The sequence below is a fragment of the Anser cygnoides genome, chromosome 1, assembly GCF_040182565.1.
Source record: "Anser cygnoides isolate HZ-2024a breed goose chromosome 1, Taihu_goose_T2T_genome, whole genome shotgun sequence".
Lineage (NCBI taxonomy): Eukaryota > Metazoa > Chordata > Aves > Anseriformes > Anatidae > Anser > Anser cygnoides.
The window spans coordinates 203,197,648-203,219,454 of NC_089873.1; the positions used below are offsets into that span (position 1 = coordinate 203,197,648).

Here is a 21,807-nt window from a genome sequence, read left to right on the forward strand (position 1 = left end):
GGTGACAGAGTAATGGAGCTGTTTGCCCCGAGAGGTTGTGGAGTCTATCTCCTTGCAGATTTTCAAAAGATGCCTGGACATGGTCCTAGGCAACCTGCTGTAAATGGCCTTGCTTGAGCTGGGGAGGTTGGACTAGATGACCTCCAGAGGTCCCTTCCAGCCTCAACCATTCTGTGATTCTGTGATTAACAGAGTGTTGCCAAATCTTAGCTGGGATCTTCCAGCAATATTTAATAGCCGTCGCATTCATGATAATAGTAGTTAAAGGTATACAGATGAAAGATATAAATATTTAACACAACATTGTTTTATCAGTAAAGTAGCAAAAAGTTATCTCTCCACTCAATTATCTTTTTGTCTTTTCTCTGTTACATATCTGTGCCATTCTTGTACTTTTCAAAAATTTCCTTTGATTTTCACCTCATAACAACACAGTGCACCATGGTCAGACTTTTCAGAAAGTAGATTGCTGCTGTGGTGTGGCTTGATTTGTGTGATCTCCATGCGTATCTGAAATTAATACAATGACATATAGACGATGAAAAGGATTTTGCTCTGACATACCCAGTCAGCCCTGAGTCTTGTGCCTGCTATGGAGTGCAGGTGACATATTTAGAGATGAAATACTGAAGAACACTAATTTTTTGTACTCTGTGGTTTAAAAAAAAAAGTTTCAGAGATTAAAGCTATTTTTGTTTTGCTTTGCTCTATTATTTGCTGTTTACCCAAGGAATTATTATAAAGGGCATTTCATAATGAAACACTTCATTACTGACAAACACTTTTACCAAATTCAGTGTCAGTTCCTTAAGCAGGTCTATAAGGTTTGCAAGAGCATTGTGAGATAGTGGTTCAGAAAGGGTAGAAATGACAATGAAACTCCAAGAGAGCTTTATATATGGATAGATAATAAATAAATAAATAAATAAATAAAACTTTTCATAGTTCACTTTGTTTTCTGCTTTTTCTTTCTGTGTGTTCCTGTCTCGGTTTCAGTTGGGATAGCGTTACTTTATTAGAGTTAATTTATTTAAAGTAAATGTATAGTCTATAGTAATGTATAGTCTATAGTCCAAATTAAATTAAATCTGGGCAGGTTTAGATTTCATATTCCCTCATAAAAACATACAGTGAAAGTCTCCTGCCACAGCCTTTTAGACCTAATTGTGATGTTTGTGTATATCTCTAAAAGGGAGATAACATTAGATAACTTTATAGACTTTTTAAAAATATATGTTTGCTCTAGAGTTAAGATAAAAACTAGCATTAGGAATGGCCAGGAATCAAAATTTTAATATTCTGAGTTCTTAAAATTCTATCTCAGAAGGAACAAGTAATGTCTAGAAAATTCTTCATGAATAGTTATTTTCTAAAAATAAAATAAAATAAAATAAAATAAAACCTACAGATTATTAAAATATTTTCTGTAAACATCACAGAAATGTTTAATTTTTATGGGGTCATTTCAATTGTTTTGGTTAATTTGTACTTTATTATAACGTATCTGATTTCAGCTGTATGGAAAAGTATTTAGTACTTTACAATACAATATAAATTTACCTGCGATAAGTGTCATATATTATAGTGCACAATTAACTCCATGTTCTGTTATTTAGGTCTAAAGGGAATAAGCCAAATCAAGACAAGATGACATTTCTGATGTGCTAAAATAAACTTTTCCCTTGAAAAATGAAGTAAAAGTTAGTACATTCTAAAAGTTTATCCATCTATCCATTAAAAAAAAAAAAAAAAAAGGTTTAATTTTGCCTTTAATTAGGCTTGCCTTTAATTAGGCTTTTTAAAGGCAGTTTCCAAATAGTTTTATGTAGTGCATACTTTGAATAAATTTTTCCTTCACTTTTCCCATTTTCTTGTTTAAAGTACTATTAGCAGAGATGGTATTATTCTTACTCCAGGTCTAGGAGTGCTGATTACTACTCCTGGAGTGGAATCTTAGCATGCTAGCTACTGCAAAAACCTTAAACAGAGGCCTAGCCCTTAATTCAGATCTTTTTAAACTACTGCCAAGTATTTTTAGGATTTATTTCAGGTAAGGAAATTTACTTTTTACCTTGAAAATTGTCTTTTTCTTGCTAAAAGCCACCACAATTGCTTTCCAAATGAATTATGTATTTAAAGTATTTATTTGCATATGTACCTTATTGTTCTAGGAAACAGATGGTAATTCACTTTCTAATTTTTCATTCTTACACTTAACATGTCAACTGCCATGACAACTGCTGTCATGCTGTTAGTGAACATCTCATGCTCTATCGTTGACAAAAGCCTACATGTGTAAAGATGAAAGTTATGTTGACACAATCAGTTCAGAAAATGTTCCGGAGTGATTACTGGATCACAAAATTCAGCATTGCTGATCAACTATGGGGAGAAGAAAAACAAAATATAACTTTTAAAAAATGGGCAACCACAACCAAAAAAGTTTAAGAGAACTTCCCATATTGAATTTTGACATGGTAAATAGACCACCTACAGTGGAAGACTCAGGTTCACACTCTGTTGTCAGAGGGAACTGAAACTGTATTTTCAACACCTTTGTAAGGATTCTACAAGAGAATACAAGAGAATATTAGTGGCAGTTTGGGGAATGAAGATCCAAAAAAATAATAATTTTTTTTTTCCCCATCATGAAAACATTCAGAATAACAAACATTCTTGCAAGCAGTTTAGGATGACAGAAATATATATATATATGTATATATATATCCCAACGTCTAAGCCAGCAATTAAAAGCAAGAAAAAAAATCAGAAACATGCCTTTTGTATGTTTACTTTTTCATATCTCATTGCAAAATTGCCTTGTTTTCTTTCTGCTTTCTCTATTTCACCGTTGTTACCATCTTTCCACCCCATACAGAATATTTTTTAGCCTGTGTTGTGGTTTAACCCGGTCAGCAGCTAAGCACCACACAGCTGTTTGCTCACTCTCCCCCCTCCCTCTCTGGGATGGAGGAGTTAATCAGAAAAAAATGAAAGCCTGTGGGTTGAGATAAAGACAGTTTATTAGGATGGAAAAGAAAGGAAAATAATAATAATAATGATAAAAGTACTGCTAATAATACTGTGTACAAAACAAGTGATGCACAATGCAATTGCTCACCACCCGCTGACCAATGCCCAGCCTACCCTCTAGCAGCTGGTCCCCCCACCCCGGCCAGCCACCCCTATATATTGTACTTAGCATGATGTCAGATGGTATGGAATACCCCTTTAGCCAGCTGGGGTCAACTGTCCTGATTCTGTCCCCTCCCAGCTCCTGCTGCACCTCCAGACTGCCCGCTGGCAGGACAGAGCGAGGAGCTGAAAAGCGCTTGGCTTAGTGTAAGCACTGCTCTGCAACAATTAAAACATCAGCATGGTATCAACATTATTCTCATCCAAAATCCCAAACACAGTACCCTACCAGCTACTAGGAAGAAAATTAACTCTATCCTAGCCAAAACCAGGACACTAAGTATGCTGAGGTGAACCTCTTTCTTTTCCCAGATATCTAGCCAAGTATCTTTAGAAAGCTTTGCAATATTTCTGTATCCTGACTGGCATCCCCAGTGTTCAATATCATTTACAACTTTTATTAACATTGTTTACTCCCTTTTCAGATCATTAATGAAGAAGCTAAACATGATAGATGACAGTGTTTAACACATCAGATGAGACCATCATTTTCTCTGCACTTGAGCATCTCACAGTCAAAAAAACGTTTCAAGGCCTCTTATCATTTCACCATTTACTTTTTGGTCAAAAGGCTTCTATTTTGTCTCATTGCAGGAAACCCCAGCATTCCAGAATAACTGTGTGTATATATATATATATATATATAATTTCCATTGGACAAAAGTTGCCTGTAAACGTTTTGGTAATAGTTTTCCCTCCAGCACCTAAGCAGACAATGGCAGTATGTAACAGTAGTGCCCAAAGAACATTTCCTTTCGTGTCAATGACATCCTTGAAATCATGCCAACTAAAGGGTACTTGATAGGGAAATATAGCCAAATAAGCAGAGACTGATCTTCCTGAATGCTCTGAACATTCATTAGTCTGCTATGCCAAGTGCCAATGCTGATTCTGCAAATGTTAAAACTCGCAATGTAATAGTCAAATAGACTATAGGATCAGTTCCACTTTTCTCCATCACTGACACCACCATAGGCATTCAGGTTAAAGAGAATCATAGAATCCTAGAATCACAGAATCATCATAGAATCATAGGATCATAGAATCATAGAACGGTTTGGTTGGAAGGGACCTTAAAGGTCATCTATCTAGTTCCAAATCAACCAGCCTTATAAACAGGTATGTGTGTGGGAAGCCAGGAGAACATCTGTGAGTATCAAATGTGCTTGCCACCAATGTAGCCAAAAACAGTCTTAGTTTCCATATGCACTAAGATCTTATAACAACACAGCTCTAGCTCTTGGCTGAATTGCTAGATATACCTATTAAAACCACTGCTGCAGCTAATCAATAAAGAATAAAAAATAAAACAATATTCATAGATTTATAGGGTGGCTTCAGTTGGAAAGGACCTTAAGGATTATCTAGTTCCAACTCACCTGCCATGGACAGGGACACTTCCCACTAGACCAGGTTGCTCAAAGCCCCTTCCAACCTGGCCTTGAACATTTCCAAGGATAGGGCATCCATAGCTTCTCTGGGCAACCTGTTCCACTATTTAACCACCTTCATTGTAAAGAATTTCTTACTCATATCTCATCTAAGTTTATCCTCCGGTAGTTTAAAACCATTACCTCTTGTCCTATCCCTACACTTTCATATAAAGAGTCCCTTGCCATCTCCCTTGTAGGCCCCCCTTTAAATACTGGAAGTCCATGACAGAGTCTCCCTGGAACCTTCCACTTTCCAGGCTGAACAACACCAACTGTCAATCTGTCTTCATCAGAGAGGTGCTCTAGACCTCTGATCATTTCTGTAACCCTATTCTTGACCCACTCTAACAAGTCCGTGTCCTTCTTATGTTGGGGGCCCCAGAGCTGTACACAGTACTCCGGGTGGGGTCTCAGGAGAGCAGAGTAGAGGGGGAGAATCACCTCCATTGACCTGCTGACTGCATTTATTTTGATGCAGCCCAGGATATGTTTGGCTTTCTGGACTGCAAGCACATGTTGATGGCTCATGTCAAGCTTTTTCTTCGCTAAAATCCTTCTTTGCCAGGCTGTTTTCTATACATTTATCATCCAGTCCTTACTGATGTTTGGGATTTCTCCAAACTATGTGCAGGGCCTTACACTTGTCCTAGTGGAACTTCATGAAGTTCTCATGCGCCCGACTCTCAAGCTTGTCAAGGTCGCCCTGGATGGCATCTCTTCCCTCCAACATGTCAACAGTACCACTTGGTGGCACTGTTCATGTCACCAATGAAGGTATCAGTGTCAGTCCCAATATGGACCCCTAAGGGACATTACTTGTCACTGGATTTGAGTTCTTGATCACAACTTTTTAGATGTAGACATGCAGCCAATCCTTATCTACTGAATAGTTCATCCATCAAATCCATATCTTTCCAGTTTAGAGACAAGAACATTGTGTGGGACTGTATCAAAGTTTTTATATATGTCAAGGTGATGTCAAGATGGCAGTAGTTGCTCATGCTTTGTCCACCAACTCTGTCACTCTGCAGTGGAAGGATACCAAGTTAGTCAGGCATGGTGTGTCATTTTTAAGCCATGTTGTTCTTTATGAATCATTCACATGCCCCAAGAACCTTCATATCACCCCCTTCAAAATCTGTTGACAAGCACTCCTGGGAAATGCAAGCAGTCACAGATCTGCCTTCCAGTCACCACTGTAAGTATTCATGGGTTCCTGATAGACCTGATTGCTCAGAGAGTTTAGATTGGGACAGTCAATCTGCTCTTGTCCCAAACGAACATGCTGAATATGAATGGTTGCACAAGCAGTTGCAGTGAAATTTAGCTGTTAGGAATGGCTTTGCCATCATCTACAGTTACTGCAGGAAATATTTTGTGTTATTATTAAAACAGATGTTATACAAAGTGACTTGCAGGAATAAATATGATGTAGTTATTTATACAATTAAGCAAATGTGAGCTTTTATGAGTGTCCTGGTTTCAGCTGAGATAATTTTCCTAATAGTGGTATGATGCTCTGTTTTGGATTTAGGAGAAAAATTATGTTGATAACACACCAATGTTTCAGTGGTTGCAGAGCAGTGCTTACACAGAGACAAGGACTTTTCAGCTTCTCATGCTGTCCTGCCTGAGAAGTACCTGGGGGTGCACAAGGACCTGGGAGGGAACACCACCAGGAGCTGACCCAGACTAGAAAAAGGGATATCCCGTACTATGTGGTATCATGCTGAAAAATAAACTGGGGAGAGTTGGCCTAGGGTACAGTTGCTGCTCCAGGACTGGTTGGGCATTGGTCAGCGTGTGGTGAGCAATTGCATGATGCATAATTTGTTTTGCACATTCTTTATTATTAGGAACAATTATTGTTATTACTATATTATAATAAATAATTATTGTTATTAATATTATTGTTATTGTATGTTCCTTTTATTCCCTATTAAACTCTTTATCTCAGTCCATGTGTTTTACCTTTTTTTGATTCTCTCCCCCAATCCACTGAGCAGGGAGTGAGCAAAGGGCTGTGTGGTGCTTTGCTGCCTGCCAGGTTAAACCACAACGAGGGAAAATCATCAGGTGTCATTCATTCTGTTCAATGTAAATATGTGACACTCATTACTGTAGTTATGTGAGTTTCTCTCAGTCTATGATATGATTATTCTCACAGCACCACTGATAAGGATGTGTTTACCTCCATTGAGCATGACTATGAGAAGATAGGGCAGAAAAAGGGGCACTTAAACATACAAAAGACATTATTGAAGGTCTTCAAAGTCTATCTAATCCCTGAATTGTGCTTCCTTTTGCTGGGTGACTTCGAGTAGTGCTCATCTACTGCAGCAGCAAAGTATAGCATTGAACGTATTTCAGAAAAGACCTGTTACAAACCATGGATGAATAACTGATATTAAGTGAAGGTATGCTCCAAGTTGTGAACTTAGGCAAGTGGGATGTTGTTCACTTGTAGAAAGGGCCAGAAACATGATAGTTAACTGTCTAAGCCTGAATTGGCTATAGGTCCAAATATTAGAATCCCAGCTAGGTGCATTCCTTGAGAATTCACTATGCCCACAATGAAGGATGCAGGATCATACACCAAAGCCCTCCCTTTCCTTTCTGACATAGTATTTATCTTCTGAAAGGAACAACCCCCAGTCTAATACCATCAGTCTCTCATGTCTTCATTTCCATCTGAAAACCAAATAAAAAATAAAGAGTACAACCCTAAAGCAATACTGCAAATGAAAGAAAAGCCAGCATATCCCTGGAGTCCACTACAAGCTGTGCTTTCATTAATGATTTCATTTTGAAATGAAATGATGAAATGATATGGGAAATATCTAAGGGAAGTGTTTTAGACTTAGATGGATAGAAAGTGCTTTTTCACAAACAAAACACATAAAATTATTAATCTCTTTTGTCTGAAAATAAGGAGAGCAGTCAGAGATGGCAACAACACATTTCTGCAAAAGCTGTCAAGCTTAAATTTCTTTATCAGACATTAGTATCACAGTGGACTTCCAACATCTGTCAGTGGACAAGGCCACAAAGCTACAGGTGTATCAGTTAGCAGAATGGATCAAAGGTGCTCAGACTAAGGAAAAGTCTTTGGTCTGAAGTATTCAATCTGTACACAAAAGATTGTTCCAGACTGTCCCTTCTACTCAGTTTACAGAGGCATTTAAAATAAGCCTTTCTTTTAAAGTTATGAAGTCATAATTTAAAAATAAATAGAAGTGAGCTTCATCAAACTGTGGAAGCAGGTCATACATAATTTCCTTGAGACATGAATATATTATATATAGGCAAAATGTATAGACAAAAGAAGATGAGAAAGAGGAGAAAAACTTTGGTTTCTTCTCAGATTCTTCTCAGCTCTCTTAGATAAGAAAGTAATAAACAGATATATTTAATTTAATTCAGTATGATTATGTTTTCTGTATATTGCATTGTTCACTAGACTGGTTTAAAAAGCTTTCAATGAAAAATTCCAGTCAGAAAATACCTAACAGCTAAAACTAACAAAACTCAAAAGGTCCATTAATTTCTTTAAACATTTGAATTGAATTTATTTTTAAACATCAAAATATTTCAGTTAATGACGTTTGAAGCAAAAATAAGCCCTTTTCTTAATTCAGAATGCATATGTTTTACGTTATGTTACAGAAAGTGAAAGGAGGTTTATAGTAAAATGATAAAATGGTCAATACCTAAATTAAATATTATGAGATCATTTAAACAAATTACTTCAATCAGACTGAATTGAATCTTAAGAGGATTAGAAGCAGGGTTTTTTGGTTGGCCAATATTTTTAAGATTATGAAAACATTTCTTGTCTCCAGATGTAAAAATATAAAAATTTCAGAACTGTTCACAGAAAAGAAAATTAAGTTTATAACCAGTATGATGTCATGGTAACTAATGCTTCTTTATATTGACAACACTTGAATTATGTCTTCATCTATCAAGCTACCAGTTGTACAAGGTACCCTTATTTTTCTGAGTTTTATGAACATTGAGCAATAGACAACTTGTTCAAAAAGCTAACAGTTTGAATATAAAAGATGACCATCCAAATACATTTATATATCAGTTCTCTGTGATCATATGTATAGCTAAGGACAGAGTCCTAAATGCAGTCATCGTTTTTTCATGTGCCTTCTAAGGCCTTAGCAGTTAGATCATACACGCCGAATCACTTTGCAATTGTCTGTGCTTAAGGAAGACAGTTACAGCAAGATTAATGACAGAATAGTGTTTTTTTTCTTCAATTAATCACAAGGGGAATTTTTGCCCCATGTCACTTCTTTGTTGTTTTCTAGTTCTCTGATACCTCTTCAAGGCCAGTCAACATTAGATGGTTACTCTGCTTGTGTAGTCATGTCTTTGCAGAAACCTTCCATTGACATGATCACTTGATCCTGCATGGGACACAACAGATAAACCTTCACACCTCCTGCCAAAGACCAGAACCTCACAAGACAACTACTCTCATCAGTGAAAACTAGTAGTATATAACAGCACAAATTTTCATCAAGAAATCTTCCATCTTGTTTGCACACTGTGCTGTACACAGTTCTGTAGTGGCCCCATGCAGAAACTTCATAATGATTCTTCAACATGTGGCTCCGAGTGAAGCATAACACTGGAGTCGCAAGCTGGTATCATGCTGACCAAAGCATGGTGTGACTTGTTCACAACATTTGGCTACTTGTATTACAACAGTCCACTCTCAGAGTGATTATCAAGAAAACTGGTTGGAGGTAGTTAAGTGGAATATATTTTGAGGAAATCTCCTCCTTTAAGATGTTTTAATGGGCTGTTATCAAGATGAACTTTTTAAATTTTGTTTTGTTTTGCACATATATACTTAAAATAGAAACTGAAATTCCCATTTTAAAAAATTCCTATTTTAAAAACTCCAGACAATGGGTCTTTTTTTTTTTTTTCCTTTAACACACATGGACAACTTCAGAATTTCAGACATTTGATTTGATTTCATTTGGTTTGTACTCTTTACAAATAAATCATGAGCTTCCCATCAAACAAATAATTCAGTTCCTGCTCCTGCAGACATAAGTGTGCCTTTCACCATGCTTGTGGTTGCTCTAGTTGCTCAAGGGATTTGGTATTATGCCTTTATTTTTATATGTGACAAAAGTTTAGAAGGCTCATACATTCACAACAGTTAAATGTAGACAATATCTAGTAGATACAAGTAGTAGTAGATAGGTGTTGGTGTTCTGTGATGATTAATTTTAGGTATAAGAGTCAAAGAGTCTTCTAACATCTCCATTTGAGAAACACTTCTATCCATTCCTTGACTTGAAGGAAGATCATCTTGATAATCAGCCAACACATTGCCTTTCATAAATACCTTCAATTACTCCCACACACATTTTCAGAATTCTACCTACTTGGATTTTTTTAGGTATTTCTGGCAAAGTTCATCCAGTTGATGCCAATAAAAGCTAATAAAAAATGAAGCTCTGTATCCTCATATTGCTTGCAAGATATCTACTGAGAATTTTAACTTGATTTGGCTTCTTTTCTGTGGCTCAGATACAGCATAGAATATTACTTTGTGTTTTGCTCTTCTCTGTCTATAAAAATAATAGTAGCACTTCTGTTTAAATAAACATGTTCTGAGATAGGTAAGGTTATTACAAGCTAAATTAATGGTATAATGCATTTCTTTAATTTTACTTGAGCCTCCTCTTCTTTTACTTTCTGATTTTTGCTGTGTGCTTCCTGAAGCAATTGTACATCCTAAATATCTCATAAAGGCTGTTTCTCATCCATGTTCACTGAAACTCTCTTATAAGCAAAAATAAATAAATAAAAATATGATAGCAATATGCATGTCCAAGTAATGATTACAAGGAAAACAAACAAACAAACAAACAAACAAAAAAGCCTTCCCGTACTCCAAATGAATGTGTGAAAACCTAAAAATCTCTGGGCAGGAGAAAATGTAGTTCGTTATTCCATTTGGCTGTAGGGATGTTTTAATCTTATATCAGTAACATTTAGTGTTATAAAGCACGTCAGTGTTCTTTGTTTATTATTTTTAGTTTAAAAACCTTGCTGTTTTGCTGTGTAATGCAGATAAGATCTTAACGGTTTCTGATCAGGTAGTTTAACTGGCTCAATTGCTGGGCAGGAGGAGCAGCAAGAGCAACCTGCAGTTTGCCTGACCCTTTTCCATCAGATTGAAGTATTATTATGTACTGTACTATATTAAGCCTCATCTGGAAAAAAAAGCACAATCTTCTTTTTAAGCTTCTTACTAGTTTTTCAAATTGATTCATTGGAAGTGGAACTAACAGATTGCTATAGTTAAACTGTAGGTGGGTATGCATATGCTTGAGTTTGGAACAAAGTTCCAACTGTGAACCAGGGAAAAGCATTACAGATGATGATATAATCAATATGGATTTCTGTTTGTTTGCTTGTTTGTTTTAAACATGCAGAGACAAATGGGAGCAGCTTTTGAACTGGGATTAGGGTCAGATTGAGGTAGGCAACATGCAGGATTCAGACTGGTACTTTAAAAGAACCCAGCTGGCCGTTGTTGCCACAAGTATAGAACATATTTCAACAGTCAGCAACTCTGATTATGCCACCAACAGACAAACTTTCAAGAGGAGGTGAACATCCAGTAAAAAAAAACGTGCTACCTCTTCCAGCAGAACAAGTCACAATACGGAGATGCAACTTCCCAAACACTGAAATGGAGATGGAACTTGGTGGGGCAGGAGGAACTGAAGATAAATTGACCATATTTCAGTTCCAGCTTGTGTTGTTTGTGGAATTTTTTTTGCTGAACTGAGACTAGCCAAGTAGAAGTAAATCAATCCCTCCCTTCTCCCTAATTTTTCCTTAGGAATTTTCATTAGATTTAGAAGTAGAAATAAAATAGCTACACGGCTAGATTTCCAGGATGTAAGCAGCTTTTGTCACAAAGGACTCACAGAAGATGTTACACTGGTTCCAGCACAGGGCTTCTGAATTAATTTTCACTTGGAAGTGAAACTAAAGTATTCTTCTTCTCAGAGTACAAATCCTTGCCTTGACCAGCCATGTGTGCAAGCCCAAAAGTCCCTATATCTTTCTCTTTGAGTCATAGAAATGTCTGAAGACTGGGAACTGCCCTGTCTTGTTCTTCCTGGGCCAATTTTGGCAATTTGACAATTTTCTACTATGGAAATGCCACAGTTCATGAATAAAATATCTATGAGAAACACAATTCCATACAGAAAGTGTGAAGATGCACTCATGCTGTGAACCTCAAATCTCATCTTCAAAGAAATTAGATAATGCAACTTCCCCAGATTCCCAGTGCCTGTGCTACATGTATGCCTTCATGCACATACAGGTTTTCCACAAAAAGATTGCTCAGAGGAAATTCATCCTAATGTGTGTTGCAAAGAAATTTAGCAGAAAAAGAGGAAATTTTCTATCAAGGATTGTTCATTATCCCCACAGTATAGCTCAAATTAAATATATATACCTCATCATACCTCTTACACAACAGGAGAATTCACTATGAATAATTAATTAAGTAGAGTTTAATCAGTAATGATCATGACAAGGTCTCCACTGGTGTATTTGTACGAGCATCTTGAAGCAAAGCTGCTTTCTGTTTTCATCAACTCTCCCCTGAGCTCATGTTATGCAGACGTAGTTTTCCCATTTGGAGAAACTTGTCACATTCAGATTTAGAGTGCCAGGATATTTTTTTCCAAATGTTAAGGATGTAACACTTTGTTAAATGGCCTTGGTAGTTCAGTACATTTCCTCTCGTTTTTGGTGAGGCATTGCTTTCTGCAGTTTCACAAAACCACCCTGTCTTGATACATGATGAGACAATAGCATTTGTGCTGGAGCAACCTTTACTTGATTGGAAAAGAGTTAAAGCACTTTGTGTTCATTGAAAGACCTACTACTTTTTCAGGACTGTAATTAAGCCTGTTCTCAGCTTTATAGTAAGCCTCAGCTTTATAACAAGCCTCAGGGTAATACTTTTGTGCGTTTATAACACTCTCAAACAAAGAATTCAGTGTCTGGAACACTGAAGAGATCTAGTTCTGTAAGTCAACTAGACTTAACCAGGAATTTTCCATTGACAGTTTCTTGACAGAAAATGAAATCTTCAGAATTTCAATTTCTTTGAGATATACTGTAGATTTTTTTTTTCCTCTCAAACTTCCAAGTTCTATGGTGAAACTTGAAATGACTTTTTTCCTTTTTTTTTTTTTTCCTGTTAGGATAAGTGAAACAAAACTTTTTTTTTTTTTTTTTTTTTTTTTTTTTTGATCCAGACTGACAAAAAAAGAGACTGACTTTATACAAAGAAGTGTATTTCCTGCCATACTGCCTAATTTTACTTTTGGTGGCCTCAGGGCCTGGTGAAAGATTTATGTGACAGACCCCCATTTTTCCTTCAGACTGACTTCTGTGGCTATAATAAGTCTTCCGTTAGGCATCATGTTTTTAACCTGTAGCTGAACTCCTTCAGCATTTCATGGCAATCACTTGATGATGATCTATCACAGGAAATGTTTGCCCTATGAGTATGATGCATAGGGAAGCACAGCAACTCCCAGGAAGCACTGCTACAACTAAGTTTAAAACTTCTATGACATTTTGCTCAGGCACAATTTGCATAGTAGTGGATTCTTCATCAGACCTAGACACAGCAGGGAGAAAAATAAAAGTTGGTGCACATTAGATAAGGAGACCTGCATTCAAGTTGCCATTCTGGTTGGGGGTACCATTTGGAAATTTCAAATTCTCAGTGATTCATTTCTGATATGAAATTAAGGTAGTGATACTTCCTTTCTTATATCCTGTCTCTTTTGGCTATTCAGATGCTAATATCTTTAAACTGGAGACTGTTTCTTTCATGTTCATGTACAGTCTGGAAGCTAATGCAGCCTGTAAACTCTGGCAGTAGAGAAATATGGGTGATTTCCTAGGCAGGCAGGCTGAGTGTTTGGTGGCTGCAATGTCCAAAGTCACAAAAGCAAATGAGGGCAGAAACAGCCCAAATCCTGTAGTCTGATTCTAAGTACTTCACATATTTTTTCACTATCAACACTCTTACATAACACAGCTGGCAAAGAAATCTTTTTGTCATTACAGATTTTAATATTTGCAAACCAACTGAAGTGAGTGAAGGATCAACAGTTCCTTGCAAATCTGTTACTTTAACACTCTCAGTCATATTCATTTATTGACTGTGTTTCTGTGGAATATTACTTGGAAGTTAAGGCAATATTTTGGAGAAGAGAGAGTTCCTTCCCCCAAATCCTTCTGATTTAAATTAGACAAGAAACAGATTAAGAAAGATAGATGGAAGAACACAAGGAACCAAAAGGACAGTCCTGGTTAGTATGATTGTCAGTGGGAACACTACACCCACTGTTTAAGCACTGTTACTATTCTACAATTTCAAATGAAGAAATTTTCTATGGTGAGATAGAATAAAAAACAACAGACATATCTATCTCCTGGTATTTATTACCAGCTTATCCTACAGGAGAACAGCTTGAAAGAAAATATGAAGATTTTTCTGTTGGTTTTGCTGACATTTAATTAAAAAAAAAGAAAAAAGTACATTTAGTTCATCTGTAATTCTGTGATCTCTGTAACATTAGGCCTCAATTTTGCCTCTCATTCTCCTGAGTCATCAGAAAAACTTTCTTCACAGGATAGCTATTACCTTTCAGTGTAATTTAAATGTTGTTGCTGTTCAGATTGCACTATGAACAGTCATGTTATTAGCAATTGTTTTGTTTTTGTTTATAGTCAAAATATTACACCAAAGAATATATCCAAAAGATTTCTTTTTTTTTTTTCATGTGTGTGTGTGTGTGTGTGTATGGTTTTTTTGTTTGTTTGTTTTTGTTTTTAAGTAAACCTCAGAGCAAATGACCACATTCAGTCAACTTAAGAGAATCAGAAGGCAACATGCAGTTTATACAGATTTTGCTGTAGACATTTTGGAACAGATTCCTACAGGTATTGAGGTACTTAACAGACTTTGGTTTCAACATAGAAGAAGGCTGCTATACAGAAGTGAGGTTTCTAGGAAACTTTGTTGATCTTGACTTGAAAAATGGATGAATAAATTAAAAAGTGTTTGTGTTATTATTTTTTTTTAAGATCGCTACACTGATCTCTGTGCAGTTATATGATGTACTTTTAAAAATGTTTGCTGTTTCCAAAGCAAAAAACGCTTCTGCAGATTTTAATATGTGCATACATGTCTCTGTTTGCATTTAGGAAACTATGGTGAAAGTGGAATGGAAGCTTTCAAAGATATGGCAGCCAAGGAAGGGATCTGCATTGCACATTCCTACAAGATCTATAGCAATGCTGGCGAACAGAGCTTTGACAAGTTGCTGCGAAAGCTCCGGAGCCACTTGCCCAAGGCAAGAGTGGTTGCCTGCTTCTGCGAAGGCATGACTGTGAGAGGGCTCTTAATGGCTATGAGACGCCTGGGACTCGCTGGAGAATTTTTGCTGCTGGGCAGGTGAGTAATGCTAGGCACTTATAGCCAGTCTTTTCAGAGTAGGGCAAAATAAAAGACAGTCCAGTCAAGCATATGTAAAGCCCACACTCATGGTCTCTCCTAGAGATGTGCATATCTAAAAGATAGAAAGTAACGTCAGCCATGTCATAGTGGTACATATTGTACAAAGACATATATAATTGTCATGACATGTCATGCAAACACAATATTGGCCAGACCTATTGACAGCATTGTGTGAGGGAAAGCTGACACACAAGCATTTGATTTGTATCATCCATTACATTCACAGAAGTTTAAAATTCATAATGTACATATACAGCCTGAAGATAAGCCTTGTTCATGTAACATCGTGTTAAGAATTGCTGATGTGTCTCCTGCGTAGATGTGAAATCTCTCCACAATGAAGGTTAACCACCACCTTTTCTTCCTTTTCTTCAGCTGATGTACTTATCTGTTCCTAGTGTGCTAAAGGCAAAAAATAGGTAATCCTTTCCCTTACATGGGGCTCAATGATAGCAGCTTTTCTTTCCCTAGCCACCAAGGGGGGAAAGGAAAGCTCTCTCAGATATATGTTCGCCCAACAGAAAAGGTCACTGGGTTAGTAGGCAGAAAAGTAAAAGACATAAATGTATACCTTCTGGGACCTTTTTATTTACCACATATTCTGAATCAACTGGTGGACCTTAGATAAAATAAGAAAAATGGTGTCTTGACCACAAAATGGAGCATTTCAGGAGTCAGATAATGCGGCCTGTTGCCTTTCTGGTGCATTATTAGACAGATGACCTGACGTCGTCCCAAGAATGAACAGTACAGGAACAGGAATAAAACAGTGACAGTGAAACCAGCTGTCTTGGAGAGATACTCAGGGCAACATGTAAGGAGTGTAGCTCTGCCCTACTGCCTTGAAAGCTGGTCTGCTAGGATTGTCCCACAGGTAGGACAGCAGCCACTATTCACAGACTACCTGTTGCACACAGCTATCCTTCCCTATTACACAAAGGGGAAAGCAACAACAGGGTTTTCTACCTCTACCCTTCCTTTTTAGAACCAGCCTATATATATATACATATATATATATATTTTTTTTTTTTAGTAATTTGAGATGCATTACTTACATATTTCTCTGTCTTATGGTTGCTGTGGCTGCCCTTCCTTTCAAATACATCAAATACATTTCTCTGTAGTCTCTTCTAGGGGTCATCTTGATTCTTTTCTGACATCCAAACGGACTACTGTCCTTAGGATGATATTCACCTAAACGTATTTATATGTCTACAATTTAGACATTTGCATGTGAACTAGTCACCACTGTAGTTAATGGAAAATAAAAAATAAAATAAAATAAAATAAAATAAAATAAAATAAAATAAATAAAATAAAATAAAATAAAATAAATAAAATAAAATAAAATAAAATAAAATAAATAAAATAAAATAAAATAAAATAAAATAAAATAAAATAAAATAAAATAAAATAAAATAAAATAAAATAAAATAAAATAAAATAAAATAAAATAAAATAAAATAAAATAAAATAAAATAAATAAAAAAGATAAGACCCTCTTAGGTCCATTACTTTTAATGTGGACATTTAAAGTAGCTCAGAGGAATCATGTTCCAGAAAAGGGCTTGTACAAAGAGTGTCTTGGAGACTGACTTAGGTGGAAACCCTACTTGCTAGTTGCTCAGAGTGAAGTGTAGCAAAAACCACCTGCACTGTCTTCATCTGGAACTGGTGCCATATGACCTTTGTTGTCTTCTTTTATCCTAAACACAAGAAGTTGTCACTCCATTGCCACATCAAACAAATAAAGTATGTAAACATTGCTTTCAAAAGCTATGGTGGCCCTTAGCTCCTGCAGATCCCAAAACATACTTAATTTTGTATAGGATTTGCTTATTTACAACAGAGCTAAAATTAGCTTTAAGAGATCCTTTTATGCATAAGGACTTCAGAACTGACAATTGGAAAGTTTTAGTTCTTCAGTAAAACAAAGTCTAGGGAGAACTGGCTTTTCATTTTCTCAGTTTAAAATATCTGTTTCTAGCTGCAATGGGAACTGTCATGACTATAAGAAAATTGTTATTCAGTATATGACTTGTATATGACTATAAAAAGCTTGCAGGAAAGCTTCTTGAGATAGATGGGATGTGAGACAATAATATCGTTGTTGTCCATTGATGTACTGAGTTCCTGTAGGGAGTTAAAGCTCCATTTTCCAGAATCCCAGCGTGTTGAAGACTATTTTGATTTCATCTGTTGGGCTCTTTTGGTTATGAACATGTAACTGTTGGTCCAGAGCTAGGCTCATTTGTTGTCTCCGTGGAGAAAATCTTAAGGCACTAACCTAAGATGGATGTGACACCAGAATGAATCCAGATTTTACAACCAGAATAGCAAAAGTTTGAAATGAACAGATATGTCAGACCATTCAAAGGGGAAAATCCTACATCTGAAATAAAAGAAAGCTCATGCAACTAATGTCTCATGTGAAGCTACACTGGAAAGTGGGCTGGGATAGGATTTACACTTTCATTTGTGCTCTGATCTTGGGTTTGATCTGGGCTACCAAAATAAACTGAGAAGTTTATAAATAGATGCTCCAACTAGAAGAGAGAGTTCCTGTTGCTGAAATGCAATGGGTTCGCAAGGAAAGCTTCATATACTAATGGATACTTATGTTACTCTACCTACACAAACACATGTTGCTTCTCCCTGCTGTGGAGAGTTATTTGACTTAATTTTTAAGTGCCCAAAAAGAATTAAATTCACAAGGCCACACAGAGGTTCTGTGGGAAATCACAAGATATCAAACTTTCCACTTCCTCTTACCTTTTTTGTAAAATATTTGATTTGGTTTTGCTCCCATCTTTTTTATGCTCAGACAAAAAAACAGAGTGGTCAAGAAACACATATATCAAATAAATCACACTGTAGAACCCCAAGGGGAATAGAGGGAGGCCAAAAGATATCCTTCAATAAACACTCCACTCTTGATGTACTACACGGTTCTAGAAATTGCATTGCCTGCCTGTGAAGGAAATGAAAGATGGCAGGTCATTAGTGATTGTAGTGTTCAAGAGATTTTAATTAATGGAAAATGTTTTAAAAGCTCAGCAAATATTTACCTCATGCACCTTGAGGAACTGGACTTAACCTCAAATAAAAAGGTGAACGTGATGACTTTCAAGTGTGGGAAGAAGTGCTATTTTAACCTAACCATTACGCAACTTAAGATACAGACACCAGGCTACATCTATTTGTGCTTATTGCTTTGGTCATCCACAAGTCATATGCCAGGAGATATACTTACAGATAAAATTCACTAGAGAAGAAATTATACATTCATGTAGCAGAATAACTTTGGAACATATTTCAGAAATGAATATGGAGTATTAATAGTGTAGGTAAAAATGATTTGGTTGTATGTGATTTTCATCTGTTCTTCATTTTGTGTAATAGTTGGCCTTAACAGCTGAAGTTTTGTTTCAGGTTGTAAGTACACCTTCATCCTGCTCCTCTTAACTATTAGTTTCCTCTTAACTATTAGTTTCTCGTGTTTGAAGAAAACCTCTGTGATAACTCTCTCTGGTAATAATTTTATCTAATGCTTTTAATCTACAAGTATTCCAACACATCTCTCATGCCTTTAGTTTTATAACTAAAAGTTATAGTGCCAATTCACATGAGTTTTTATAACATAATAGAAACTACTAGACACAACTGAAATTATGCATATTCCCTTTACATGTGTTAAATAAAATGGAGTCAGAGAACAGGTAGAAGTTCTGGATATTAATTAATTATTTGTTTGTTTATTCTTGCTGGTATTATTTTAGCCTGTAGCAATTCACATTTTTGGGAGGAGTCTCAGGCATGGTGTTGGTGATGGCACTGTCAGGGATGGTTACCAGCAGGCAGTTGGGACACACACACTGTGTTCTGGTCTATAACAGTATTAAGATACATGGATGTAGGGTTTGCATGCCTTTTACTTCCAGACAAGAGAGCTGTCCCCAGTTTGTTTTATTTTATAGGATAAAAGTAGCTATTGTACAAACCCAGAGAACAAGAGAGTAAGTTTTGCAAAGCATTTGTGGTTCTAAATGGATTATAATAGGACTTTTCCTGCCTTAAAGGAGAGGAGAATGGAAAGAAGAAGGGAAAGTAGAGGCATACGTAGATAAAATGGCTTGCTCAACATCTCCAGCTTCCAAATGGCATTTCAAAAGTGGTATTGATCTAGAAGGAATTACTGAGTCTTCCATATGCTTCATGTTCCAGTATGTGTATCATCTCAGTTTTACTCTGTTATTAACTACATTTTTTATGAGTAAAAAGACGTTAATTAATATGTTCTGGACTTTGTTCTGTATAAAGTGACAAAATTAAACACACACTGTAAAAAAAAAAAAATCTAGTGGAGGTGGAAATAAATATTTCCTTAGACTCTAGTACTTATTCTGATTTTCAGTCATCCAGCTGATGGTGGGTAAGGGGAAGACATCAGTTCTGAGAGTGTCACAAGCAGTGATCACAAGCAATTCAAGTGAGGGTCTCCAAGAGGGTAGAAGAAGGTCCAGTGGCTCAGGAAAGGCTTGGTGATAATTATCATAGTTATAGAAAGGACGAATCAAGTATTAAGAAACTGTGCTAGGAATCAGCATCTGTTCTTCTCAGAATAGCGCATGTATGCTTTAACCTTTGCAAATCACCTCTTGAAGATCATCTCTCTGCTAAAAAACATACCTGTTAAGCTCCTGTAAAGGTGGATTGGAGGAAATTGTTATCGATTCTGAGGCTCACAGATCTTGCAGCAAAAAGAGCTAAGTATAAGGTTAGTAGTAGAGATGAGGATAAGAAGGGAGAATAAAATGTGGAGGACCATTAGTTCCAGGAAGTCCAAAAAGTCATTTGACTGATAGGAAACTCAGCAATATATGAAGAAAACTTGGTTAGGAACCAAAAAGGGATACTATTGCTGAAGGAAAATTAAAGCAAGATAGATGATCTGAAGGAAATGAGCTCTTCAATAATTCAAAGAGAGATCTTCTGTGGGACTTGCAAAAGTGTCTTTTGGATGAAGAAAGATCTCACTGCAGAGGATGTAATAATTTGCCTTCTGAAAGTGCTCTGGGTGGTGTGGGTGAATGCTGTAGTTAACATGCCTTTTTCTGTGTTTGTACAAGTCCAAACTTGAGAAATTGAGTAGTTATTGTAAAATAAATGAAGAAATGAAATTTTGCAGGCCTGAAATATTCTCTAAATTCATTTTTGGTTATTTCTGCTGCTTCAGGGAAAAAATAAATCTACCAAAATTCTTCTATCTGGAATAATTCTAACAGTGTAGTCCTTGACAGAAAATGTAGAAGCTAAACATAGTATAAGTGTTCAGATCTCTTCCATGGGGATAAAATATGTGGGTAAAAAAAAATATTTTCAGCACACAATCATGCAAACCCAACATCTTCCAGGAATCTGCTCCTTTTTTTTTTTTTTTTTTTTTCAGTCCGTGGTGGATGGGAGCCTGCTACAGCCTCACCTTAATACTGTTGCATCTGATGCAACCCTCTGCTGCCTGTTCATTTATCTCATTGAGTTCTCTCATTCAGGTACCCATGTGTAGTGTAGAAAAGCAGCTATCACATTATACCTAGTATACACATGCTCTGTAATTAGCAGCATTAAGTCAGACTCTTCATTACCACCCAAAGTGAAAAAAAGGTTTGCTTTTCTAGAGCTGGAAAAACAAAACAAAACAAAACAAACAAACAAAAAAAAGCACATGAGAAGTGAAAAGCTGTCTTACCTTCTTTATTCAAACTGTGGCCTTAGTCAGTGGTAATGCAGACTAGAGGTTAAAGAATGACTTAGCTTTGAAAGAAAGCTTTGTGGTTTTCCTCTACCTGGCAGTCCTGTAGCTCAGTGGCCCTCATTATGAACAACAGATACCTCCAGGTGTGTCCTGCAGCAGATGGAAGAAGTACAGTGGCTGTCCAAGGATGTTTGTGTAATAACTGAAAGGAGGATCATTTTCTTTCTATGTTATGAATCACAAAAGATGAAAGTAAGAACTCCACAAGTCAAGGCTTGAGGATTGAATGGAGACAATATATATGTGATCAGTAAACGTAGCTGTATGAGGTCAGATCAAAGGTCCACCAAACCTATCTATTGTTTCTGGAAGTGGTGAATGGCAAATGACAGGCAAGAAGTGACAACAGTCTAGGATGGAGCAAAGTTTTTCCAGTGCATTGTTAAATATTTGACTAATCTGCAGTTTAGGAATCTTCTAAATCAAAAGTAATGTCTCAGTAAGGAAAGCCCTTGTGCAATGCAGTGGTGTGAGTAAAATGGAAGTTCAGACAGGGGTATGTCATGAATACGGAGTTTAGACCTCAGAGATAAAAGTTTTAATCCTAGCACTGTCACTGTCCTTATTAGTGGTTTTGCATGTATCATTGCATTTCTATATCCTTGGATTTCCTCAGTAACTTTGTCTTTTATGGCTTCTTTCAACTTTGAGCAGCTGGGGGTGGAGACTCTCTTTTACTATGCACCTGTGTTGCCCTTCACACCCTTCACACTACAAGGCCCTAAGTTCTTTTGGTTATTCACACGTGCCATAAAGTGTCA

At 36.6% G+C, this 21,807-nt stretch overlaps 1 protein-coding gene across 3 annotated transcripts in view; it reads left to right on the forward strand.

Moving 5' to 3' along the window:
* Window positions 1–21,807, forward strand: part of GRM5 (glutamate metabotropic receptor 5) — a 283,179-nt gene that overhangs the window by 115,380 nt on the left and 145,992 nt on the right. For all 3 annotated transcript variants that reach the window (XM_048076446.2, XM_013178154.3, XM_013178155.3), the window contains one exon: window positions 14,919–15,168. In XM_048076446.2, coding sequence (XP_047932403.1) covers window positions 14,919–15,168 — 250 coding nt within the window. The remainder of the gene's footprint in view (window positions 1–14,918; window positions 15,169–21,807) is intronic.